Source organism: Astatotilapia calliptera, chromosome 15 (assembly GCF_964374335.1).
Source record: "Astatotilapia calliptera chromosome 15, fAstCal68.1, whole genome shotgun sequence".
Classification (NCBI taxonomy): domain Eukaryota; kingdom Metazoa; phylum Chordata; class Actinopteri; order Cichliformes; family Cichlidae; genus Astatotilapia; species Astatotilapia calliptera.
In genome coordinates, this window is record NC_137436.1 from 4852467 (window position 1) to 4880152 (window position 27686).

Below are 27686 nucleotides of genomic sequence, written 5' to 3' on the forward strand. Positions count from 1 at the left end.
GTAATTTGGTGGTATATAAATAATATTGAATTGAATTATTCTACCATTCATGATAATACTAATGATCAATGATATAACAATGCCACATATTTACATTCCCTAGCACAGACAACAATGATAGTAGCCCAGACATGTCTGAGGGCAAGAGCAACATGTCACCTTCTTTAAAAAAGGGATTTACTAACATGCTACTTCAATAGTATGGAAGTGGTCTGGCTACAAGTAGTCAGACCTTTAAAAGTACTTGCAAGAAAACTGTTCCCACTAAACGTGGAAACAACAAACTGGTTTCACCATTTGAGACAAAAACACACTATTGAGACAACCTGGATATGCAGGCACATGAGGAGGAGCAGCTGGTTATATGTGACCCAAAAGTTAAAAAAGAAACAAACAATGATTATAGCATCACTGGAGAAAACAGTGGATGGAAATTAGTTATGCAGTTATGTTTTATGGCCAGAAATATGATGAAAACACACAAGTGGAAAAGGAGGTCTTTAAGCAAGTGGTTAAAAAGCTCTTGCCAAGATACAACATCCCAGGGAGACCTTATTTGTTAAGCAGTTATGTTATACTTGAACTTTTTTGTCCTTAGGTTTGTCTTGTGCTTTGTTACTACTGTTGCAATATGATGCTGCTGGCACTTTGTGGCAGTAGATTCACACTTTGAATTAGGTAGCCTGTCATCAGTGACAACAGCTCATTAGAAAAGAAGGATGGAAAATACCCTTTGTTTTGTTTGTACTATCGGTGACTGCTGTCTGCAAACTACAGTAAAATATTTTCTCTATATAGTCAGAAATATTATTGCAAGTTTGCTTAAAATATCATGAGGCTATATAATCCACCTTTATACCACAGTGCATCGATACGCACCTCACCCAAAACATAAGGAAAAGGTTTAAAGTTTATTACAATCAAAACAATATCCAGATCAAGACTTTCTGGGTACCAAACTACAAACTTTTTAAAATCTGATGTGATTTTGGGCATTTTAAACATGGATATAATTTTTGGAACCAGTCGCAAGTGGCCACATGTCACAGTTACCTGCAGAAATCGGGCCAGAAAGAGAGATAATTTTAAACTCTGTCTCCTCAGAGATGAACTTTAAAATCCGCTGCTCTATTTTGGTTCTAATATGCCGTGTCATATCCAACAATAACAGCTATTACTGAGTCACATACAGCAGTTTTTTCTTGAAACCCAGCTTAATAGCCAGTCTGTTTGTAAAGAGTCATAAGATGTTAACCATGACATTTACAAAGCCTGAATTTCACACATGAAATTTGTAACCCATGTCAGTCAGGGGTTATTTTTAGGCTTTTCCTTTGCAAGTTGAGCACTTTGGTTTGTTTTATTGCTGTTTGTATTAGAGCGGCAGGCTGTTTGACAGTCTGCTGTCTGCTCAGGCCCATGTTTCTCTCTTCTGAGTCTTCACTTTTCGGCCAGCCCCCACCACCACAGCACCACCAAAACCTCAAATACGCAGGCAAGCGAGCTGCTTATGTAAGCGGCCTGCATACCGGGCTGAGAGTTTACTTTTCTCTAGCCCATTTTTCACAGATATATACAAAAGCACGCTTCAATGGATAAACATGAAGTGATTTATACCATGGGGCGGTAGACACACTCACATGCACACACACATGCTCACAGAAAACAAGAGAGGTGTTCTTTTAGAATTTAAAAAGAGCCAGAATAAAATTTAATTCGCTGATACCTTGAAGCTGAAGGACGTGTATCACAGACATCTTCACCATTTCATTTCCTGACGTCATATCAAGTGTGCACAGGCATAAATAACAATTCATTTTTATTTCAGATCTGTTTTCAAACCTGCCAAACATGATACGACTAATCCTTCAACACACGATCACATAAACGTAACTTTACTAATCATATAATGGGTTTTTATTTTTAAAAAAAAAACTATGGCAAGCTAACTCTGTCTTACTGATTTCTTTCACAGTACTATGCAAAAGTCTCGAGCCGCCTCTCATTTCTTGAAATTTTGCTTACTTTTGTCATTTTTGAGAATTGGTCTTAATAGAGTAAAGAAGGCATGTCAGACCTAAAAAACTATCTACATTTCATGAACACTATCTGTCCTGTTCCTTTAGAAATAGGGGGAAAAAATAATCTAAAACAGGACCTGAGAGATCCATTTGTGATTCACTGAAGCTTTATCAGAAATGATATCAATAGATGGAAGTGAAATGGGTAGAAAAGGTAATTCAAAACTGAATTGTATTGAAGCGGTGCGAGATCACCTTGACAGAGAACTGAACAAAAGGCAGCGAGAGTTTTGCACTGTACTCTATATTAGTTGGCTTATTAGCTGATTGCTATCAGAAAAACAGCCAAAGAAAATGGAATCATTTTGTTATTGTAACTTTAATATAATCTAAATGACATTTCATTTTTTTCTAGTTCAGCATTTTAGAATATGGCTTACTCCCATTAAAATGTTGCCCATGAGTGTTGAGGTCCTTTAGCAGATTTGTTTTCAAACACAGAGAATAATGCATGTCAAAGCTTTTTGATTAAAAGAAAAAAGTTTTAGGAGAAGCGCAGACATGTTCTGGCATCCAGTACAGCAGACTCTAGCTTCACTAAAACTGCAGAAGCAACTGGGAGAAACTCCTCGAGCCACTGATTGTGCATATTCGTCGTGTAAATGGGTGCTTGCCGAGACGCTGGGATAGATGCAGAACACTTAACCAAAGTGGCTCCTCATTGTGCCAACTGGCCCCAGTGGTTGGATTGCAGTAGAACACAGTTTATCCTATTTTCTATGAAAGCTGAGCTTTAGTTCAGGCTCGCTTTGCTCTGACACGCTTATAAATCTTTAAGCTGTCAGCTGTTCTTCTCTCTGCCTTATGCAGCTTTGATGTTTCATGCAGCGGACGCTCACATGTGCAGAAATACACGCGCATACTTGTTTGCACTCTACAAGAACTTCCATTGTGCACCATTTTTGGCCACTTCGCAGGCAGAGGATTCTGCATCATTCTCCTGTCTAGGAGAACAGAGAGCATTTTGTAAAGGAGTTAGACAAAAAAAAAAAGACAAACAATTTGTGGTGCCGATTGTTCTGCCAGCTAACTCTCGGGATTTGGCTGTTCCCCCTAAGCAGCTGCCTGCGGGACAAAAAGACACTTTCTGAAAGCTGCCTTTCTCCTCTTCTACTTAACCAGAAATAGAAAGAAAACAAAAACTTTAGTACCATAATTTATCCAGTAATCGAGTATAATAAATCTTAAAAACCAGTAAGGCAGTGGGAGAAATGGGGAAGAGTCACCAGAGCAGCAGACAGTAATATTAGCCAGGAATGTTGGAGGGATTTAAACCTTAGTCTGGAAATAATGGAGCTGCTTTCCTGGCTGTGTTTTCCTCAAGGTTGCTTCTGCAGCATATTCTGGGGCTACGTGAACACAACTGCTGTTTTTGGATATAAGGAGCAGCACAGCAAATTGGAGAAGCAATATTTGCTTTTAAACGCCTAAGATTGTGTGTTTGAGCCAATTTCTACACCATGATGTACCGTAACCCTCACCTCACCTGAACACACAGATACACACTGATATTTGATACTAAAGTCATCCTCTGTGATGACTAAGCACAGTCAATTACAGTATGTGTATGTACCTTTTTACTGCACTTAAAAAAGATTGCATCAATAGTGTATGGTGTGCAGTGTTTTGAGTGGCCTGTTTACTGGAAAACAGCACTGAGTCTGTGTCAGTGGTGGCGTGTTATCAGGATGTTTATTATGCGTGTATTGACCTCTTGGTCCGCTTCAGCAGCATCACTGGACAAGCTAATCCATCAAATCAGTTTAGAACTTCTTGATCCCCGAATGACAGTCACTGCTGCCGGACAGCACATTTCCATTCATGGACTATAGTGTCATCCAGTTTGTTTGATTGTGTTCTGTAGCTATCGTTTTCAAAACTCGGTGAATTGCAAGGAAAAGAGTGCAGAAAATCCTCAGCGAGCAAGAGGAGTGAAAAGAATTTACAGTTTTGATGGGATTAACTGCTGTTACGTGCAGAAGACATAGAGAGAGCGCATTCATCAAAAGTTTGAATGCATAGAAGAAAATTAGACAAATTTGTTATTACATTTTTTTTTTGTATCATACATAGACACTCAAAAAACTTAAAATATCTTCCACGTAATGTCAGATATTTTACTTATATATAGTTTGTTTGAAGCTGAAGAAATACTTTATTTTATTACAATATATCATAATTAAGTAGCATTTTCCCTTGTTTGCCTCCATTTATCTCCTTATATCATCCTGGTATTCCTATTTATCCATATTATATATTCTGTATTTATATATGTGTGTATATATGGTATATTTATGCTTTTATCCTTACTCTCATTCCCCTTTATTGTATCTGTAACATGCAACTTCTGTCGGTGCTGTGCTACTGGAAACTGGATTTCTCAGAGGAACTCACCCGAGGGATTAATAAAGTTTAATCTAATTTATCTCCTTATAATCTGTATATGAAGCTACGTTTAAATTAGAAGTTTATGGGTGAATATGCCAATAATTAAAAGTCAGTCAATAATTTTTCCAACATTGAGATCTCTAATGCAGTTTACAAAACAGCTGTTCTGTTTTGTTCAGTTAGTGTGCGATTTCTCATTTCTCACATACAATGCAAAGTTAAAATTTCGATTTTGCTAGACGAGTGAGCACAACTTTAATCATACTAGGGCATGCAGTACTTGGAGATTGTGGCACAACCAAAATGCAATAAACTTGTGATCTTTGAATGCTGGCTTGGAAGACAGCGACCAGGTCTGCAATGACTCGGAGTCGTTAAAAGCGAGGTTTAAAGAGGGATATTGTGGGTTTGGGGAGCTCTAAGTTCTTGTCTAGCAGAGCAGTGTGGGGAAATGACTTACTTGGAAAAAAGTCAAACTACACTTTTTGTTGTAGATTTTTCTGTTGTGTACAGTCAGCTGACTTGTGCTTCTGCTGCTGCTGCTGCTTCTGAGGTTTCCTCTATTTGTGAATTCACCAAACTACATTCTACAACACGTACCCCAACATGAGCCATCTTCTCCAAGCAGGTCCTGTTACTCTGGAAGTTATACTTCCATCATTAAACTCTCTGTTGCAGAATTCTCTCATCTCATCTCTCATCGTTGCATCCAAGAGTTTACATTTCAAGTTCATCAGATTCCACTGGCAGTCCTAAACTTGGAAAAGAAACTCTCATCTTCCTCTCCTGTCCTCTCTTTCTTACATCTTCCTGATCACATATTATCATTTATTCTTCCCTGGGAAAGCTAGCACAAAAACAGTTGTGTCACATTTGTCCAGCCATTTGAAAGGCTGAATTTCAAATTAACTGTCACTTGTAAAAAGAAAAAAAAGTTTCTGTTTATGCTTCCTCTTCATCTCCAAGGCTAGATAGATAATCAAGTACTGCGAACACAGATGTATTGACATCTGGATCATGCACACTTCTCAGTGATGAGACAGAAAACAGGATGTGTGCAGGTGGGCTCATTTAGTAGCTGAAACATCAGAGCCATTGAATTAGTTAGTTTATTACTCTAGTGTGAATGAGTCATCACGTTAAAGATTAATTTTCACTTTTTGTCAGATTTGATCACTATCAACTCAAATTTGCCCAAAGTATGACATGATTATTGCTTTCACAGTAAACATCAAACATTACTTTAACTGTTTGTTCATCAGTCCTCTGTGCAAAGGCCTATGACCTGAATGAGGAAGTGAATCTAATCATCTTTGCACAATATGAAAGGAACTTAAAAGTTGCAGGGCTGCGGCCAGTGTTTGAGCCACTTTGAAAATGTAACTTCACTGCAGTCTTCATACAGCCATAGAGGGGTTTAGATAGGAATCTGTACTGTGCGCACACACAAATTTGCATACAGCTACAGCTATTTTAGGCAGATTCTTCTTTGTTGTTAGCGCACCGCTGCCTTGAGCAGCAAGGCCCCAGAAAGTGGAGCAGCACAATAGCTTTGATGTTGTGATGTCTGCAGGGTGTTGTACTGTAAGAGCTGCAGCCAGTATACTGAGAGAGACAGGGACACATATATGTATGTGTGTGTATATATATGTATATATATATGTGTGTGTATGTGTATAAGACTTTCCAACAGCACAGATTACTGCTGAAGACAAAACCTGAACTGACACACTGCAAATGCTCAGAGCTAAACGTGTCGACGGCAGTTCACACAGGGAGAGTGGCACAAAAGTTAAAGACAGAGTGGACTGACAGTAATACTGCAGATATACTATATTGTTAGCACCAGCTATAAGAGATGTTGTTTCCCTTCTTGGGTTGCTGACTCATAGCATGGAAAATTCATTCCAGTGGTAAAAAAGGTCTGATGAAATCCTGAATGCATATTTTATTCATCTCAGAAAGAAAAACCAGCTCGCACAGCAGTGATTCAATCTCTGCTCTTATGCAAAATGCCATTACCGAGCAGTTATTGTGCTAAATTTAAATTCCACCTCCCTCTGGTTTGCCAATTTATCAGCAAAAGAGAGGATCAAAGTGCTAATTATGTTTCATGCCTCATCTTTATTTATTTATTTTTAATGTGTATCGCATCTAAAATACTTCCCTCTCCTCTGCATATGTGTTTTTTTTTTAAATACCTGTGTTTCCTCTCGTCTGACAGCTTTGCTGTTCTGCTGTTCATGACAGATCAGACGAGTCACGCCAGAAGAGTAAATCTTGCGCGAGCACACAGGAAGCTTGGCACTTGGAACGTAACGCTTTGACTTTGCAGGTTAGGGTGCACAAATGTGACGGAGCCAGGTGCCAGTTAATTGAAGGATCACTGCAAAACGCTTATGAACAGCAATCACTGGCTCACACGCTGAGCAGATCTTCAAGAAACAGATAAATCTGTGTGGGAGAGAGGCGAGGTAAGAAAAGCCAAAGACCAAAGTGAAAGACTTTGAGTTGGACAAGCATCTTATTAACCCTTAGCTGACCTGAGACCCAGAGGAAAAGCGCCTAATGGGCACATTCTCTGTGCTTTTAAGAGAAGAAAATAAATAGGAGGCATACACGGGTGTTTCTGGGGCATAATTAGTCTTCACTCCTGCAAACATTTAGCAGCATGAATGAATAATTCATGTGTTTATCATTACACACTCATTAATCTGACCTTAGACACTCAAGATGACTTATTAACTCAATCCCAAAAAAGCATGCGCAAAAGCTAACTTTATAGTTTCTGTGATGCAATTTTATGTTAAAGTCATTTAGACTATCAGGGTTACATCATTCAGCTTTCTGCTGTGCGTAAAGATCGGGACTCTTTCTGCTGCATGCCTCGTTTTGAGTTCAGCATCAGAGGATTCTGGGAGAAAAGATGCAGCAATAATGCACCAGAGCCGGTCGCTGTCACTGTTTATGTTGCATCCTGTCGCCTATGGGTGCAGTCATCATTGTCAAGGTTACATTACTCAAAGTCACTGAGGGGTGAAAGCATTTCTGACCTTGGCCTGTTTACAGCTTCAGCTTCAGAGCCCGGCCAGAGCTGTTATAACGCTAAAGAAAATCATCTTTGTACGCAGAGGCAAGGCTGAAATGAGTGAGCGCCCTTTGCACTTGTATATAATCCCCATACACCAATCACTGTGCTCTGCAAATTGCACCATTTCTGTGGAAGCGACAGAAGGACAGGATTCCCGAGCAGCTCTCCGAGATTTCTCTGTCTGTCCCTGTCAGCTTGAATTTGCCGTAGCTCTGGCTGGGTGCATTCAGACCCAGGACGATGGCATTTCGAGTGCACGCGTGTGCATGAGTGTGTGCTGTCAAGGTAAATTCAGAAGCATCTTATTTATTCATGACATTCCTGCAGTTGTGCGCATGCGCAGGTGTAATGTGTGCAAGTGTGTGTGTGTCAGTCAGGAAAAACTTGTTTTCATGTCACCCACTCAATCTTCTTCTCCCCGTCTCTTCTGCTTTTCTGCTCAAGCCTCCTTTAGCTCAAGAGCCTCATTTATTCATGCTTCTGGGCCCTTGATGCCATTTTCAGCTGGCAGCCGAGCACTCCTTTTTAAAAATTAACAGAAGTCAGTCGAGTTAACCGAAATAAATTCAACACGTCATTGTCCTGCTGGGTCCGGTGCGGAATTCAAGCGTGCACCAAAATGCAAGACAGCATTGGTGTGGATAACAAGCTATAACCTGAGAGAATGTCATTAAAACATGGGCAGCAGAGCAGGGTGTGAATGGTCTTTGAAGTCTTGGTCTTCATCTTGTTTGAATAGATTCTAGTCCTGCAGGTTTTTAGTTTCTTCCCACTGCCTCGCTCTGTCACTTTGAAGTAAGGAGAAGAGTTGGTATTGTTTCCGTTATTCCAGTGTTATCCTGGTGCTTTTATTTTCACAGATACTTTTCTCTTTACTGGATCAAAGTGTTTGCTCTTTGATGCTGTTTTTTTGTTCGAGTCAGGCACATTGTCTCGCAATGAGCATCCCTTATCCCGAGGGTTTAAGTGAGGGATACCACGGCGGTGACTGGTGACTCACAAAAACCCCAAAACAACAAAAAAACTTGCTGTTTGACACTATTTGATGACTTATCAATATTTTGTTCTGCTCAAAAAAGAATTAAAGACTGTGGATGGCGGGGAACCCCGTGTTTGCAGTGTGCTGCTGGCAGGCTGTCCGTCCAGTGACAGGTGATGCGGCATCTGGTAATTTACATGTGGGGATATCGTCTTCAGTTAGCTTCAGTAAGGAAGGGGGAGTAGCAGGCTGTGTTCATTGGATTTGTTAAGAAAAAGCCTGGACAGTAAAATATCAACACAAATCAAGAATTGCCAATTCACAATTCATACATGCTGCTACTGTTATTACTGATTATTTGGAAAATTGTCTGTTTAGCCCATCAGACTGTGGTCAGGTTAGTCCCTGCCCAGGTAACCTTTATATAGGAAACACAGGTAACAAATTCTTCAAAAACCACCTACGACACTCATATTTGAAACAAGCCACTTTAAGCCATCTTCTTCTCTGATTGGCTGCCCCCCTTGAAAGGAAGGCTTAAGGAAGTGGTAGGAGGTTGCTGTACACCCAGCCAGAGGTTTCCTGACAGAGATGACCATATTGGGGATAAAGAACTGTCTGAAACAGTGTTCAGGAGCACTCTTATGACTAAACTTTTGGCTAACAGGAATTATTTGCACATATTGTGTTCATTATTTAAAGCTATAGCCATAATATCTTGATGCACGCGCAATCATCCAGTTAAGGAAATCCCCCAAAACTGATTCCTTTCTTCTGGACACAGTATTTTCAGTGGAACAGTTTGTCCCTCATCAAAGAGACTCCTTCAGTCATAGCTGACTGCAGGTTTCCCCAATCTTATAAACAGTACATCTGCATAATGACTGAAACCAGCACTACTAACAATGGGCTGTGAGTTCAGTTTCTTTATGGTGAAAGATGTAGCCTTGATTCAGAGATGGTCTTTCCCTTTTAAATGGCCTCCCTGACTCCAAACCAGCGTTCCTCCCTTCCAGGATATGCACATCCTCATCAAGGAAAGCGTGGCCACTAGGGTGGAATTGATAAGGATTTAACGATTCTGATTCCATTATCGATTCTCATTGGCTCCACTTTCAGAGTCACCACCATCTCTAAGCAGCGTATCAAAGACGTTACATTCATGCAAATTAATTTCATGCTGAGTGTTCAAATGTTTGTGAATTTTGTTGGTTTCCTCTCTTTGTTGTGATTAGTGACGGGGTCATTACACAAAAAAGTAATTATTGCACATATTACACAGAACACTTTTCTTAAAAGTAATGCAGCACATTCCCAAAAGTTGATTCTGATCATCTGGATGTAGCGTTTTTAGTGGGAGAAATGTTTTGTCGCTCATCTAAGTGACTACTTCAGTCTCAGCTGACTGTAGGTTTCCCCAATCTTATAAACACATGGCAAACATATGTTTCTACCTGTAGTACTCACACTTTTATGTGAAATAAGTCAAATAAAGACACACACAGCTTCAAGATCAAACACACTTGGTCAGTGTTGTCAGTGAGATTGGTCTATTGTTGAGGTTGGGTTCGTCCTGTAATCTCTTATGAACTACCTTCACTGCTTCAGCGACTGGAACACAAGTAAAGATAGATGTAACATAATATGAGACCATTGTTTCCTCCATAATTGCATCTCTCATCTTCTCAACAAAATCCAAAGTGTTGTGGATGTGGTGTTCAGAGCTGCCTACCAACAGGTTGAGGATCGAAGCCAGAAACTTTGAGGTGTTATAGGTAACTGAGTTGATCGTAGAGACAAATGGTCTTAAAGGTGCACCCTGTTTATGTATCTTCGGTAAACCATACAGACTTGGTGTAGCTTCCCCTGTGGTATGAGATCTGGTCATTGTCTGAAAAAGCCATTTGAATGAGTGACAAAACATTTCTCCCACTGAAAAATCCCACTGAATTTTTGCTATAGCCATAATGTAACTGTAATTTTTTTCTAAACTGTTTAATATCTGTCTTTATGCTAAGCTGTTATAATAACCTCCAGGCTGCAATGCTGCACTTAGACTTGAGATAATCTATCGTCTCATCTATTATCAACAGGGCAAATAAGCCAAATGTCAGCCTATTCCTTCATATAATATCCCATCAGCATTTCCCCCACCATCATGTATGATACACGCTTATCTGCACCATATGCTGCCTCCACTCACACACTCTAAAAGCCAAGACTTTTCCCTCTTTTCTCCACTGCTCCTCTTTTCTGACGCAGCTCTTTCACAAGGGCCTTAAGGCCTGATCCACTAATTTTAGCTTGGCGAGGAGGCAAAGACACAGATGGGACTCTTCTTGTTAATCTCATTTGCAAGTCTAAATTGTTTCTGTTTCTCTCCTGTGTTTTTCCATTTATCGCCTTTTACCGGCACCTTGATTGATATTGTGCAGATACGGAGCACGTGACCTGGAAATGATCGTAAACAGTGCATCATCACGCTCAGTGCTATTTACAGTGTGCATGTGTTTCTGTGCATGTGTGTGCATGTGTGTGTGTGCGTGTGTGTGTGTGTGTGTGTGTGTTTGAGGAAAAGAGGGAAAGAAGGACGACCTAGGGGGCTGTGATAACACGATCAGATAGGAGAGCAGGCAAACCCAACCTAACACTGGAGGCCACACACACACACACACACACACACACACACACACACACACACACACACACACACACACACACACACGTATTACAGTCCTGCCTCATTAAGAACATGGGCAGATGCTGGACTAGTGCTTGATTACATTTGGATTAGACCATTAGTGAAATGCAGGATTAGAAGACAGAGTTGTTGTCTTGTTCACCATAATTATCTCACTTAAATCCTCCGATTTTACAGTTAAAGGAAAGTTTGACATTAGACGTCCAAATTGCTTGAAAATGACTTTCTTCTTCCTGCGCTGAAAATATTTTCACCCTCCTGACCCACTGAGTGTTTTACATGATAAAGACTCAGCCGCTGTCATCAGTGGTTCAATTTTTTTTGCTTGTGACTAATGAAACATAAAGCCTCTTGAATTTATTTCCTCAGGACAAATCCATTCATATAATGGATTTCATTCATATCATTAACGCAGAAATATTTTTCAATGTGCTCGTGTGCAATGCTGTCCTTTGTCGACTATAGAGCTGACGCCTAAACATGTGATGTGGACACATTATTTGTTACAGTGTCATCATCGAGTTTCTTACTGGAGAAACTTATTATGTTGCACATCTAAACAAGTAATCACATAATGTGAAAAATATGTTCATAAAAAAGGCAAGAGTGTTTTTATTACATGTTTATTACAGAATTAATTATTTTATGGGTGTTTATATAATATTTATTGCCGGTTTTTGGATGTGATTGAGGATGTTGCACACATCAAATACTTCTAGTTATTGTTTTATAACGTCTCTGTCTGATGGTGGCAGTTTATGATAGATGTTTTTGCTCTGATTTTTAGTGGTTTCTGATATCTAGATTAGAGGGGTTAAGAAGGGAAATGTCTACGTCCAGTCACAAGCTAAAGCAATGACACCACAAACTAGAAAGAAGAGAAAGAGGGGCGAAGCTGCTTTGGGATTAACTCTGGAGCTGATAAACTCTCTGCTCCCCACATATGACCAACTCACCCTGTTTCTCTCTTCTTTGTTTTAATGTCTCCTCCAGTGAGCAGAGTATCTGCCAGGCGCGGGCCTCTGTCATGGTCTACGATGACACCAGCAAGAAGTGGGTGCCCATCAAGCCTGGCCAGCAGGGATTCAGCCGCATCAACATCTACCACAACACTGCCAACAATACCTTCAGAGTGGTGGGAGTCAAACTGCAGGACCAGCAGGTAAGAAGTGCAGATGCTGGAGGTAAACTTGTTGCTGTGGGAGGATTGCAAATAGTCTGGATTGTGACTTGACTATACTGAAGGAGAGTGAGTGAACCAATGAAGTCTTAAAAATTTCTTCAGTCAAAGTCTGTGTGTGTGCGTGCTTCAAACCTCGTGAAATCTTAAAGCTCACCCGCCTCCGCTGTGACTTGAGTGAAATCTTCTTCACCGTCTGTCAGCCTCTCCAACGGCAACAGCTCATTAGCACTCGGCTCTTTTGCACCGCCGCAGACGTGTTTGGCGATAAGACGCGGAACACATGTAAACAGCGGGGTTATCAAGCACAGCAGTAATCAAAAACTGACAACTACAAAGATGTCTGAAAGTGGCAGAAAACCTACAAAGATTCAGAAAATGAAAATGGAGATTAAATAGCCAAAGGGATAACTTTTTCTTTTTTGGGGGGTGGTGGAATCTGGAGGATCGGAGCCTAAACCAGCTGCCATAGGACGAGAGGCTGGGGTATACCCTGGACAGGTTGTCAGGCTTTTGCAGGGCTATCAAGTATCATTTCAAAAGTTAAATATTAAACAACTCATTTAAAAAAAGGTTAACTAACAGAACCTACGCCAGCCAGCTGATTGCATTAAGACACTAAGACTTTGACTGCTGAAGTTCAAACTGAATCAGTGTGCAACATAATGGTGACGAAAGGTAATTTAAGTGATTCTGAATATGACATGGCTATTGGTGCCAGATGGGCTGGTCTGTGTATTTCAGAAACGGCTGATTTACTCTGACAATTATCTCTAGTTCACAGTGAATGATCAGGAAGAGGAAAGAGGAAAAAAAATGGCGGTTCTCTGGGTGAAATGTGTTGTTGATGCCGCAGGTCAGACCAGAGTGGTCACTGTTTTGAGCTGAATGAAGCAAACTAAGATGACAAACTAGTGAAGGAAATAAAAACACCTGAGGAAATAACCTACAAAATAAAACAGGAAATAACACGACAAACAATACACCTTTTTCCCTCGCTGTGTGTTTATACACCTCTCTGCATTTAATTATTAGTTATTATTAATCTCTGGCTCTCTTCCACAGCACGTCTTTGTGCCGTATTCTTCCCCACGCTCCCAACTGGCTGCCCCTCCCTGAGCCTGGTTCTGCTGGAGGTTTCTTCCTGTTAAAAGGGAGTTTTTCTTTTCCACTGTTGCCAAAGCACGTGCTCATTGGGGGTCATATGATAGTTGGGGTTTTCTTTATTTTCTTTGTATTTTTTTAGGGTTGAGACTTTACAATATAAAGTGCCTTAAGGCAGTTGTCGCTGTGATTTTGCGCTATAGAAATAAAACTTAATCGAATAAACTCACTCAGTTGGATATAAAATCACACAGCAGGGACTAAGTATTAAAGAGAACACGATACAGATGTCTTCTCTTCAGATGTTACTGTTACTGTGAATTTTGGAATTAAACTCAAAAGAATTGCCCAGAGCTTAAAGAGTTAAGTAGATGTCAGTGGGTAGCTGTGGAAAAACAAGATATAAACGACAGCATTTTTTCACAGCTGTGTTTCTTCTAAGTTACAGCTCATGATGTAAGCAACATAAAAATGAGAAACACAATGACTATTACAAGCTGTGCTGCTCTCAGACACAAAAATGTTTTATCTTTACAGTGGCGCAAAACACAGCGCACTCAGAATCCACAAATCCTTCCAAACAATGCAAGTTATGACCGTGTTGTATGTCTATGGGCGCGCTGCCATCTGTGGATTTAAATCATTTTTCAGATAAAAAAAAAAAAGAGAGAAATAACCTTGAAAAATAAAAACTCTCCGATAAAAGCGAAATACTTTCCAGTTTTTTCCTAACTGATGACTGCCTTTCCTGCATTCTCCTCTTGTCCTTCAAAGGTGGTCATCAACTACTCAATAGTGAAGGGTCTCAAGTACAACCAGGCCACACCAACCTTCCACCAGTGGAGGGACGCCAGGCAGGTCTATGGCCTCAACTTCGCCAGCAAGGAGGAGGCCACCACCTTCTCCAATGCTATGCTCTTTGCCCTCAATGTCCTCAGTGCTCAGGATGGAGGTGCGTTTTCCCACAGTACAAGACGCACACATGCACACACACTTGAGAAATGGAGGATGTCTTCTTATTTCATTTTATTACTCGATAGTTAGCTCCACTTTATTTCTCTCAGATAAGCACTCGGCACTTTTAATTCACAAAACTGGGCTGAACATGTGTGACTTAACACGGCGGGCAAAATGGTTCAAATGGGTTCAAATGTCATGTCATCATGGGTATGTGAGATTAGCTCTCTCTGAACTTTCCATGAACCAGCAGAGATGATAACCACTCCCTTACATTCTTTATGTACACGTGTAGAGTGATAGTGTGATGCAAATTAGTGTCAAGCAAAATTCAGAGTGTAGCTCTGAACAGTGGGCTGCTTAACTGCTGAAAGCTGCTGGATCATAGCCCATAAGAGTGGGCGATATAGTGGCAAAGTCATATCACAATATTTCAAGAAAATGTGTGACATTTCAGAAGATATAGGAAAGAAATACTGAATGCTTTATTGATGTTTGTAGTAATTTTAAAAAGAGCAACTTTTTCACTAAGTTGCTGCATATTTCCTTATTTTAAGTGTGAATCTATTGAAATGTGAACACAAAAGTAGCCTAGGTTGTGTTTACCTTTGAAATTTCAAAGTAAAAGTGTAAAATGACTGCTTAACACTTTAACAATAATAATAACTAAAGTTAACCTTGTAACTCTTCAGGAGCCTGTATGATTGGGTTGGGCTTTTTAATCAGCTGCTTAAAGCCTTGTTTGGCGGGCGTGGTTTGTGGCGCGGCTGAGGTGGAGGCTGACACACCTGAGGTGCATCAGCTCGTCACGCCTCCCCTGCATATAAGAGTGAAATGGGTCCTGAATTAATGTTTTTCCATTACATGTGGCTGCGAACTGAAAAGCTGCAGCCGGGAACCGTAAGAAACAAGCAACTGAGAATAAAGAAAGAAGTATGCTGAAAAGCATTGAAGTGTGGTCTTTACTGCCACGCCTTGCTTTTCTATCACATTGATAGAAAAGCAAGTATTGATACTTTGTATCTATCCTCTAAGTTCAGTATGTAGCCCACTCAACTGTGTTAAATAAATTGTTTTTTCATGAAATTAAAAAATATACCTCAAACATGCCCCTTTTTGTATTCACTTTTATTTATTGCCTAAAGCACATTTAAACAACAGAAACTGGCCTGAAGTGATTCCAGGTCTCCTCCTCTTATATAAGCTGCCTTTATAGGTTGAAAGTATTAGTATCGGTATTGGCAATACTGACCCTGTATTCACTTGGTCACATATCATCAGCTGTTCCTATTATCTCCTCCTTTGTACCCTCCTTGCATTCAGGGTGTTTTTGCCTCGTGTGCTGAAACACTCTTTCCATTTCCATCTTTAACAGATTTCCCTGAAATATTTTGCAGAGCACTGCGATTCATTGGAAGTTGTTGAAGTAGCTCCCTTTTATGTAATAAATTGTCATCCGAGCTCTCAGATACACTTCGGCACTTCGGATATTGCAGTATATTTTTATTTCACATAGAAATTTCCACCTGTATCATTGCAGAGAATGCGATATAGCACAGACCTAACAACCGTAGACTCAGCAACGGACAGTTCAGTCAAGCTGAAATAAAAGATGTGCAGGTCTGAGACTCATGGTGAAATTACAGAAGAGGCAGGAAAGGTTTCCTGCGGGAAGTGATCTAAAAATAGTAGCCATACTTGAAGTTGTCTGGATATCACAGAAGGTTGACTCTGTTCATCTGGATGCAGAGTCTTCAGCAGGAGAAACGACAGTTTGCATATTAGCGATCATGAAGCTGACCCCGTGGCTCATTGATAGTTTTGGTTGGAATGCAGCTGCACTGTTTATAAGGTTGGGGCTGAGCCTAAATTAGTCACTTGGAGCATTGATAAAATATTTGTCACACTGAAAACTTTCTCAGTGTCTTTCAAGGGGCAATAGAGACTCTAACATCACCACATCAATCTGTCATGACATCACTTCACTGGGGGCTTAGCAATAAGATTAATTCTTTAATCTATTATAGATCAAAGATAGAGCTATCTGACATGCAGACAGACACAAATGTAATTATTTAATTAATATAAGCTGCATTTCATTGTGATCCCCACCAGGGCTTGCTGGGACACATCAGTGGAAACAGAGCTGTCGTCAGTGTTATTGGTTCCATCTGTGTTTTTCCTGCTGTAAGCCAAAACGTCTGCAAAAGGTTCTATTTAAAGACTTCAGCAGCGAGTATACATACAAGACAGGCAACCTCAATCCTCCAGAGTTCTGTGTATATGTGTGTGAGAAAAGAGACAGACAAATGTAAACTGAGGAGCGACTGAGAGGCAGAGTGACTGTCACAGCTTGCCAGTTATTACTCCAGCAGCAGCAGCGGCGGCGGCGTGCTTCCCCCTCCAGTCCCCTCCAGCCTCTTAATTAGAGTGAGTCATTGAGAAGATCTCCCTTGGGCCCCGTTCTAGAGAGCAGATCTTTTCATCTGCCTAATAACATGGGATGGGGAACAAAGAGGCTCGAGTGACAGCAGCCAAACGCAAGTGCACAAACACGTTGGGGAAGCATGTGCACATCTGACAGATAGAGAGACTGATAGCATCTCAGTGCTACCAGCTTGCCATGATACAGCGCTCACAAAGGTTGTATCATAACACACACAGATCAACTTTTATATTTACGCACAAGTGCGTGATCAAGGGGGAGAATTAGGAAATTAGTTTATTCCGGTATGTTGTTTCCTATTTTTATTTCTCAGCATGGCACAGGACCTGATTTTTGCATATCCATGCTCTCCAGCTGATTACATAAGACACGTTCACACTTTGTAAAGCTGAAACCAGAACATGGGTGTTCCTTGCTTGTGCCTAACACCCTCTAGTGGTAAGGAAGTCAAAACCTGACCTTTTGTCCTTAAAATTGCTTTCACCTTTAGAGAGGAAATATTACATGATGTAGGATATAAAACTGAGGAGAGGATCAAAAAGGAACATATGAAACAGCCGAGCACTGTTTATTCTTATTGCTTTGAAGGCCTATTTTCTCTGGGTTTTACAGAAAGATGTAACCTGTCACTTGTAAAAAGTGATCACTGTGTAAAAGTGATAACCAAAAGTGCCAAATGAACTCATATTTTGGAAGTAAGATAGGTCATTAATGGAATAAAACAAAAATATGATTGTTTAACATTTCATAAAATGGTATTAGCCAAAATAAGCCATTTTTAAGACCTACATGTAAGGCCTGACAGGTGACAAAATAAAGGGAATATTTAAACTCTCGACTCTCTATAAATAGGAGTCGTCTATTCCAGGAAGACATACAGAAAAGGATGCGAGTCATATGCTGTGGTCAGCATCCAGCCACCCAACTGAACACCTGGATTAACACTGTAAACTTTGGGGGTCACTGACCTCTCAGGCCCACCAGAGAAATCCTTGTATGATATGAAACTATTGATTGATCAACTATTGATTAAAGGGAATCACTGGAGGATGGTTTTGCACTCATCCACTAGACCTTCAGAGACTTAGCAAATCAATGCTGGGAAGTGCTGACGATGTTCTGGTGGCAGGTGGGGACGCAACTGCTTACAGAGGGCACTGGCACTGTTGTTGTTCTGGAGCTTATTAGAGCACCGGCCATTTGCTATCTTGTCACATGACACCCAAACACCAACTAAAGAATAAACTTTTGTTACTTATGTGACAAAAAAAACACTTTTGTTACTTAGTAACTCTTTATCCCCGCCCCCCACATGTTTGAGCCTTGATGTAAACCTGGAGTGCACGTGGATCATCTCGCTGTAATATTTGTGTGGCTAAGCAGCACTAGGCTGTGTAGCCTAGAGACAAAGTCGACCTTTTGAAACATTAAGCAGATATTCTCGCTGTGCTGCTGCCGCTCCTGGTGTTAGTTTCAAGAAGATGACAGATGATACTGTTGGTGAGGTAGGATAGGAGGAGGAGGGAAAGGCAGGCAGGTGAGGTGTGTGAGAGAGAGAGAGATAGTGAGGGAGATGATGAATGGAGAAGAAAAGGAGGAGGGAGAGGAAGAGGAGCTGAAGGCAAGAGATGGTTAGGAGGGAGTGGGTCTGTCAGTGCCTCTGTGTTTGCTGCAGCCGGTTTCTCTTCTTCAGCATGTCGTGTAGGTAAAAAAAACTGTGTGTGCAAACATCTGCATGACAATTCTGATTTTGAGTTTGTGTGTGTAGTTTTTGTGTGTTAATGGCTATTATTGTGTTATTATAATCCAGTAAATGGCAGAGTCAGTCAGGAATCATTAGCTGAATAAGGTAAACAAACTCAAATGGAACATATATTGAAATATTTAAACCAGTTAAAGCAGTGCAATACTCTGTTGTAGAGCGTGGCCTTTTTCAAACATGTAGAATAGCTTTTGTGTTAGTAACCCCTCCCTAAACCTGGTTCTGCTGGAGGTTTCTTCCTGTTAAAAGGGGGTTTTCCTTCCCACTGTCACCAAGTGCTTGCTCACAGGGTGTTGTCTGATTGTTGGGTTTTTTCTGTATGTAGGGTCTTTGCGTTACAATATAAAGCACATTAAGGCAACTGTTGTTGTGATTTGCTGCTGTATAAATAAAATTGAATTGAATTGAACTTGGCAGGCTCTGTTACTCACTCATCTAGTAGAAATAAATCCAACTAAACATCTCTTTTGAGTCCTCTATCCTCTATCAGTCGATAGGGTCGTTTTTCTCTTCAATACATTCTGAAATCAACATTTTACTTTTGCAGTGATAGTGTCATGGCACTTGGCCCACGACCCAGTTTTTTTATGTATTTTAGTTTTATTCTTGGATTATTGTATGTTCTCAGTGTCATCATCACCAGGGTATGAATGTGTGTGTGAATGGGTGGATGACTGGATATGTAAAGCGCTTTGGGGTCCTTAGGGACTAGTAAAGCGCTATATAAATACAGGCCATTTACCAATTTGTCAACCAAAAACTGCTGGTTTGAGGTTCAGTTCAATTCAATGCTGTAAAGGTCCAAAGCTCTCGATTTACATATTGATCTACGTCCCTACCCTTACCTATGGTCATTAACTCTGGGTAGTGACCAAAAGAACGAGATCGCAGAAATGAACTGCATCTGAAGGGCAGCTGGCCTCTCTTTTAGAGGACATCGAAAGGAGTTCAGCAGGTCACTATAATACACATAAAGCTCTGTCTGTGTGCTGGTTTGGTTGTCTGCCAGCTCCTTCCCTGAAGGTTCTTATCTACATCAGATATTGTGATGTCTTCATGTTGCCTAGCAACTACATAGCAGTCAGCTAAAGTAACCTGTTTTTAGCATTTATGAACCTGTAACACCTTATAGAAGCACCATATGATTTTTATATCATTACAGTAACATCTCACTTATAGCTTTAAAACTTCAGGTATATATTATGATGCCGTCAGGTTGCCCATCAGCCACTTAGCATTGGGCTAAAATTGTTTACATTGTTTGCTTATATGACACGTGATAAAAATGCATTTTAATTTCACATGCAACACCACAAACAGGCCAAGCATGCACGGGCATTTATTAGTAAATTAAATTTTGTTGGGTCTAAACCTGTTCTGGACAAAACCTGGATTCTAAAAATATAACATTAGGATCTAAGATGAAACACCATGCATGTGTGTAGGACAGGTGTCTGATAGCAGCCATGACTCAAAGCTTTTGCCATCGTTGTATTTTTGGGTTTCTGTTACTTGATCAATAGCAGCCATTAGCACCATCAGCCAGAGTCTATTCCATTAGAGGTGTGAGCAGTGGAGAGAATCGTCAGTGAGCAGTGACCCTGAAAACAGGCTGACTATGTAGAGCCATAAAACTGTTATGTAAGGGACATCTTTACGTAGACAAAAGGGAACATGGTCTATAGAGTTTTATGCCTATTTCAAACACTTTTACAACTCTTGATTAGATTTAAAGGGAAGTGATCATAAATCAACCAAAAAGTAACCAAAAAAACACCACAAGATTCCTCCTTACTTACTTCCTTAATCCAGAGGAATTCAGTCATGAGAACATCCTTGACATTGACATCTGATTTAATTGTAAACCCCAAGTTGAAGTCTTATCATGTGTTCAATTAATTGCATTTCCTTTCTGGCTCTATCTGCAGATCTCACTTATGGTAGTAAAAGGATTAGATACCAAAAGCCTTGTAGCTCAGACAATAATGACTCTCGCATACAGTATATTTGATTTTGAGCCTCATCCACCAAAGGAGATGCCACAATGGTTTGTTTTTACTGAGTTTGTAACCACAGCTGACAGAATTTCCTCTGTTCTCAGTTAGGTTCATCTGTTTAGAAAGAGCAGCTCAGACACTCTCCAGACCTCGCTCAGCCGCTCTGTTTCTAGTTTTGGTGATTCATAAACCCGTCGGCAAGTTGTATTTCACCCCAGAAGTACTCGTGGGGCTCTGGCTGACATTTGTTTGTGCGCTTGCATGTGTTTGTGCTCATATTGACATTTGTGTGAATTTAAAAATTTAAGAGAAGGCCGCTCTCAGATGTCGCCTCACTGCAGCATTACGAATCAAATGACTTGTCTCTAAAAGAGCGCAGGAGTAAACAGAAGGACAGCGTTGCAGCAGGACATCTTCTGCTCCCCTTCAACAGTAAAAGTGCATGAATGAGTTTAAGCTCATTTACATGAAGTCGGGGATTATCATGCTTTTCACTGCACATTACTTATTATGGAAATGAGACAACATAATGATCAGTCGCTGTTACGTTCCTTGTGATTTTATAGTTAATTATCTTGACTGGCACTAATTTTAACTGACATAATAGTGCTGATAATGAAACATTAAGGTCAACTTCACTCTATTTGTGTCTTTTTCTTTCTTTCTGTTTTCATTTGCATCTTTAGGTCCAGCTCTCCAGCGCCAAGTCCAGAATGGACCGACTTCAGATGAGATAGAAGCTCAGAGAGCAAGGTATCATTTAAAAAAGACGTTTTCTCCTTCTTTGCAAGGCAGTCTATGTAACATGAACCCCTGTTAGCAGATTATTTATTTGTTTATTTTTAAGCCCACCTTGTCTGGCAGCTTTTGCAATCAGAAAAATGATCTGAATGAACTGTGGTGCCAAAAAAGTGGGAGAAAATTAGTATCTTGTCATCCATGAGAAGAATATTTTTAGTGAAGGATCACAGGCTCTTGTGAACTGAAGCAAAACTCATCCCTCCCCTCCTCTTACTGTCCTCTGTATCCCTCCTACCTTCCAGTGGGTCACAATGATAAAGACTGAAAGTTTTACAGTAATGGCTAAAACACAAGTAGTCCCCGTTTTCTAAATCATAGTGGCAGATTAAAATATACAAAGTAGTGGATAAGCAGTATTCAAAATGACCCTTAAGGCCATTTCCACGGTTTACACTGTGGCTTGCCTTTCTTCCACTGCGCCTGCTGTTCCTCTCTCCACTTCAGAGACGGACTCGGACACAACGAGGTCTTTGTTGCTGTTTTTAAACTTATTTCAGCTCCGCCTGCTGGTTCATCTAAATGCCGAATGCCAGTACTTAAGAGAACAAATATGAAGGGAATTATGGCTCTGTCTGATCCCCATGTCGGATGAACTGTTCCTCTGCCACAAAGGATTATGTCTGCGATTGTGAGGGGAGATTGCGTGCGTTTGCGTCCTGGTCAGCGGAAGCAAATTAATTTCAGAGAACCGTTGTTTACTAAGCACCTCTGCTCCTGCTGTGCGCACGCTGCTGTCACATCAGACAGGTTGCTGCCTCAGATGTCACATCGCATATCTCCTCAAATCAAAGACAGAGATGTAATGAGATAGGTGGGATAAAGATCGAGGAGAAAAGTGATGTTGGCTTGGATGAATGAGGAGCAGGAGATGGGCACACTGCATGATATAAGACACAAAAACTTGTTTACTTACTAAAACGCAGGTGAAGAACAAATCAGGAATGATCTGATAGTTCAGGAGGCATTCATCAGCACCTTCATAATTAGCCCTAATCAAGGGCTGTACAGTAGATGATTATTTATTAAAGACCCAGCTGGAAGATAATTCTGGCTCATTGGGTAATAATTATTTAATAATTATCTGTCAATATAATATAGCTCTTCACTTTCTTTATGAGTCATTAATTAATAACTAATACAAAGCCATTCATGTGTCTTATTAAGCAGATCTCAGTGGATCCTCATTACCTCGCTATTACCTCAAATAAAGTGAATGCTTAGTAGTAATTCATTTGTTCCTCTGGAAAGTGCAGAGCAATTAAGTTATTGGGGGATTATTTGTGAAATCAGGTATTTCTGAGTCGATTTTTTTAGTAAGCAAGCAGGTTTTTGTGTCCATCTTTGTTAAGTGTTACCATGTTGGGATGTGAATTCAAACCTCTGACTCACGGTGACAGCATGCGAGAAAAACTCACCATCTGCTAGAGCTTGAGTGCAGTTCGTACAGTGGTCTCATTAGACTTTATACTAAACAACAGCAATTAAGGTAGTGACTTTTAGTTAAAACTCCAAAGAAAAACATGTTTCAAATAATTACACTATTTTTTGTGTTGTTTTGCCTCATTTCCGATGTGATTCCAAAGAGCTCACCTGGGCCACGCACTGTTTCCTATGCCCAGAGTTACCAAATGAAAACAGACAGACACTAACAAAGACTCAATGGCAGGGAAGGACTATTTATACACACATTATGTAATCATAGGAAGCGGACACATCAGGTTAATGAGACACGGCTGGAACCAATCAAGGTAATTACACATGAGAAGTAAAAGAGACACAAACTAACAAAGTAAACCAGGAAGAAACTAACTAAATACTGAGCCACTAACTAACTCATACACACACACACAGCAATACTGGGGGTGGTGGGAGAAATAAACCAAAATACAGGGAATCAGATATAAGCAACAAACTCTAAACGCTAACAGAAACTACCTTTCCAGTTTAACAATAGCTAAACACCAAGTATCCTTAAAAACTAAACATCATCATATAGAAACCAACAAGAAAATGCATATTATGTAGATGAGAATACAAAACTTAATAGGAACTCAAAATCCTGGAATGATAATGAAACAAACATGAAACTAAACTATAAATAAATTTAAAAAAAAGAAACTATAGTAGAACCCATCCCATAATCTAAATGTTATAGAAGAATACCAAACTCCAAACCCAGGGGCTGTGACAGAAACTACCTGACACAAACGATGATTATGACTTAAGAAGAAATATCCCAAAAGAACGTGTGGAGCTTTAATATCTGATAAATATTGGATCAAGCAGTTGGAACATTTGAAATCAAAACCTAATGCCGATCCTAGCGCATCTTTGAGGCAAGTGGACATTTCTCTGTCTATTACTGTGCGATGGTTTTCTGAACTTTTCCTGTAGGTGGGTAAATTGTCAGATTTTAGGACAAGATTTGACATGTTTGATATTAAGTGAGCAGCTGTGATCCTTCTTGTCTCTGCAGGCAAATGATGGAGCAACAGCAGCAGCAGATGCAGGCGCACATGGAGCGGGAGCGACGGTCCTCCAACTCAGGTACTCACACGAAGTGCACAGGTCAGCTAAAGTTCAGCTGGTAAAAATAGTTCTTTCATTCAATTTAAAAATGGTCCGCGTCTTCGCCTAAGTGCATCTGAACCCACACAGGTGTAAGTGCGGATAAATATTGCACAAAGCGACTGAGTTTCAATCACTCGCTGCACTTTTCCTCTAGGTTCTCCTTTCCAAGGCCATCCTGCTGTGCTCTCCGTTGCCCCACCAGTAGTACCTCCACCGGTGATCATGGGCGGCCCACCTCCTCCTCCACCACCGCCAGGCCCGCCGCCACCGTCAGCAGGGGCGCCGCAACCTCCTCTCCCTCCTCCACTGCCCTTAGGCGGAGGAAGCCACGGGGATGAGACCTCTGCGCCGACAGGTCTTGCGGCTATGATTGCTGGAGCCAAACTACGCCGTGTTCAAAGAGTGAGGCAACACTTTATGATGTTTGGGTGAAATTTCTGTAAACCATGCGGGATATAGCTGGATTATCTCCTTCAGATTTGACTGACATACTTTAAAATGTTCATGATTTGCACATAGCAGGGAGTAACCCACAGTTGTCGTTTTTTTTCCTCTGCTTTCTTCAGCCTGATGACAGCTCTTCAGGTGCCAAAAATGAAGCTAACCGAACAAGTGGGGGGAGTGGAGGACTGATGGAGGAGATGAATGCTCTGTTGGCACGAAGGTCAGATCAATACAGGCCGAAGGTCTTTTTCTCTCACATACTGTTGCTATATTAGATACAACTGGTCACTGAAATCTTTAGTTTTTTGTTTAGTTCATTCTGGAATTTCAATGAAATTCCTTTTTCTCACTTGAGGCTTCTTCTTTCCTCCAGAAGGAAAGCAGCTTCAGAGAAGCCCGAAGACAGCCAAAATGTAAGTGCGTGCGAAACGGAGATGGTTTGCAATTCATGAAGCTGAGCACTGCTCGCTCTGTGATTTACGGTGATAATTAGGTTTAGGCAGGGATCAGGATAATGTTGATGCTGATTATATAAGGGTGATAATGATCATTGTTATCATTTGTGTTGTGATGGAAACATCGAGAAATGATGATAAAAGCTCAGTAATAATCATTAATCACAAGGAAATCAGATTAAAGAAGCCTGGTTTCACACAGGTGAGACTGATATTTGCAGAATATTCTGCATCAAACTGCTGGCTCGCTAACGAGGATAATAGCATTTGTGGTATTGTGAGTGATGCTTACCGATTTCATTGTGCTTCTCTAGGATGACCCAAATTCTCCGTCGCCCAGCACTCGGAGTGGACAGAACGCAACGGGTGAGAAAACTAAACGCAGTTACGTCTGTGAAGGTTCTCAGTCATCCAGGTCATTGTAGTCAAAGGAGCTTGCAAAGAAAAGCGTCTGGACTTCTTTAACCCTGGAGAAACCATGGGTCAAATTTAACCAATGGGGTCGGATCTGACCCCATGGGTTCTCCAGGGTTAAGTTGCTTGAAGACGTTTCACCTCTCATCCGAGAAGCTTCTTCAGTTCTAAGGTCATATGGTGGGGAGTCCCAGATTTAAACCTAGTGGGAGTGTCCCCCCACAGAGGGACGAAAGGACCCCCTGATGATCCTCTAATAGTGATGGGTCGTTCGCGAACGAAATGGCTCTTAGAGCCGGCTCTTTGACGTGAACGACGCGAGCCGGCTCCTTATCGCGAGCCGTCACGTGGGTTTTTTTTTTTTTTCTTTCTCTCAGCCTCTCTCTCGCACTTTTTTTCCGCTTCACTCTGCACGCGAGCCTTGTGCTTTACGCTGGGCAGAGGGGGGAGGGGCGGTAGTTACACTCAGTAGCACAGGAACAGAGAGAGAGAAAGAGAGGCAGGGACAACAACATTAGAAAGGTATAGTAATCATCCACAACTATTTTCGGTTGCAGATGATAAAGGATTGAGAAAGTTTATTCATGCAGGTCCATATGACAGAGAATATGCATGTTCTTTTAGTTTTCATATTATAATTTATATTTAATTGTGTTGTGGTTTGCAGTGTTTTGTGTTCTTTTCACTTTAAATTTGTGAAAGGAAAAAGCTGAAAATTTAAATAGTTAAAACTTGAAATGTGAATAGTTGATTTTTGTATTATATGATTTATTTATTACATTTTATGTGGAGTGAATAAATAAAAGTATATTTACGGTGGCCCCTAGAGACAAAGCACATACAAACTTCAAATCACGTACGAACTCTGAAGCATGTACAAACTCCAAAACACGTAAAAACACGTACAAACTCCGAAGCACGTAAAAACTCAGAAGCATATAAAAACTCAGAAGCATATAAAAACTCAGAAGCACATAAAAACTCAAAACACGTACAAAAGACAACAGAAGTGCTCCAGGATGCTGGGCGCAGTGTTGAGCCTTTGTTATCTTGTGGCTACACAAGCCAGCAAGTACCAACGACCGGATTTGGTGTGTGGTAATAACAGGTAAATGAACTTTTTTTTTAATTATTTGAATATATATATGAGTGCCTGTGTATAAATACACAAACAATACACACATGCTTTCAATTGTGTAATTTAAGTGATCTAGTAGCTCTGCTTTGGAAGTTCAGTTCATGCTAGAAATGTGTTTTGGAGTTTGTACGTGTTTTGTCTCTAGGGGCCACCGCATATATTTATATATAAACATATATAAATAAAACCACTTGTTTTTACGTTAGTAATTCCTTTTGTGCATAATTTTATATTATTGTTAATAATAAATTAATTAAAGCAACAAAACAACCTGAAGAGCCGGTTCGGAGCCGAAAGAGCCGGCTCTTTTTAGTGAGCCGAACCGAAAGAGCCGGATCTCTAAAAAGAGCCGGAAATCCCATCACTATCCTCTAATCGCCTGAGCCTAGGTGAAGAAGCTTCTCGGATGAGAGGTGAAACGTCTTCAAGCAACTTAAAGAAGTCCAGACGCTTTTCTTTGCAAGCTCCTTTGACTAAACGCAGTTACAAACCACGTTTGAAACACATGAAAAAGGTGTGGGATGGAAAAGTAAAAATATTAGAAGCAGATCCACAAATATTTCTAAGAGAAAGAAAAAAATAACTTTTAACATGTACAGAAGTTTGGAATTAAGTTTTTTTTGTTTTTAAATAGACACTCACCACTTCATTAGTTACACCAGTACTGGGTTTGATCTCCTTTTGCCTTCAGAACTGAAGGTGCTGAACACGGTGCTGATATCGACATGATACTAACAAATCATTACAGCATGTTTAACATCACTTTATTGTCACGGAGCTATTTTGGTTTTATTTAGGTGTGGTATCATCGTTTCTCATGATAGTAGAACTATTACAAGTTTTTAAAAATCCTGATAGCAAATGGGATTTCAGAGCAATGATAAATCCAGAAATGCATGTATGACTTTTTTTCTCTCTCGTTTTTTTATCTGATCTTTTTCCTTTGTCGTCTAGACGGAGCAAAGAAGCCCTGGGACCGAGCAAACTCTGCAGACAGGGCAATGGCGTCGAGGTGAGAAAGGGAATCCCCGCTGCTTGTCACTGTGAAGCAATACAGTAACAGCTAGTGTGACAGAGAATTATTTTGTGTTACGCAGAGCACGACCTGCGGGGAGTGGTGGCGACACAGACTCGTTAGACCTCGATAGAATGAAACAGGTAAAGAAAGCATTACCCA

General features: G+C 40.5%; 1 protein-coding gene across 3 annotated transcripts in view; it reads left to right on the top strand.

The window, feature by feature from the left end:
- Positions 1-27686, top strand: part of evlb (Enah/Vasp-like b) — a 50196-nt gene that overhangs the window by 19635 nt on the left and 2875 nt on the right. For 2 of the 3 annotated variants that reach the window (XM_026142443.2, XM_026142438.2), the window contains exons 2-11: positions 12234-12402; positions 14299-14476; positions 21373-21439; positions 23964-24034; positions 24213-24460; positions 24625-24722; positions 24876-24915; positions 25272-25323; positions 27464-27521; positions 27607-27667. In XM_026142443.2, the coding sequence (XP_025998228.1) occupies positions 12234-12402; positions 14299-14476; positions 21373-21439; positions 23964-24034; positions 24213-24460; positions 24625-24722; positions 24876-24915; positions 25272-25323; positions 27464-27521; positions 27607-27667 (1042 nt within the window). The remainder of the gene's footprint in view (positions 1-12233; positions 12403-14298; positions 14477-21372; positions 21440-23963; positions 24035-24212; positions 24461-24624; positions 24723-24875; positions 24916-25271; positions 25324-27463; positions 27522-27606; positions 27668-27686) is intronic. The other variant, XM_026142441.2, reaches the window with a different exon arrangement.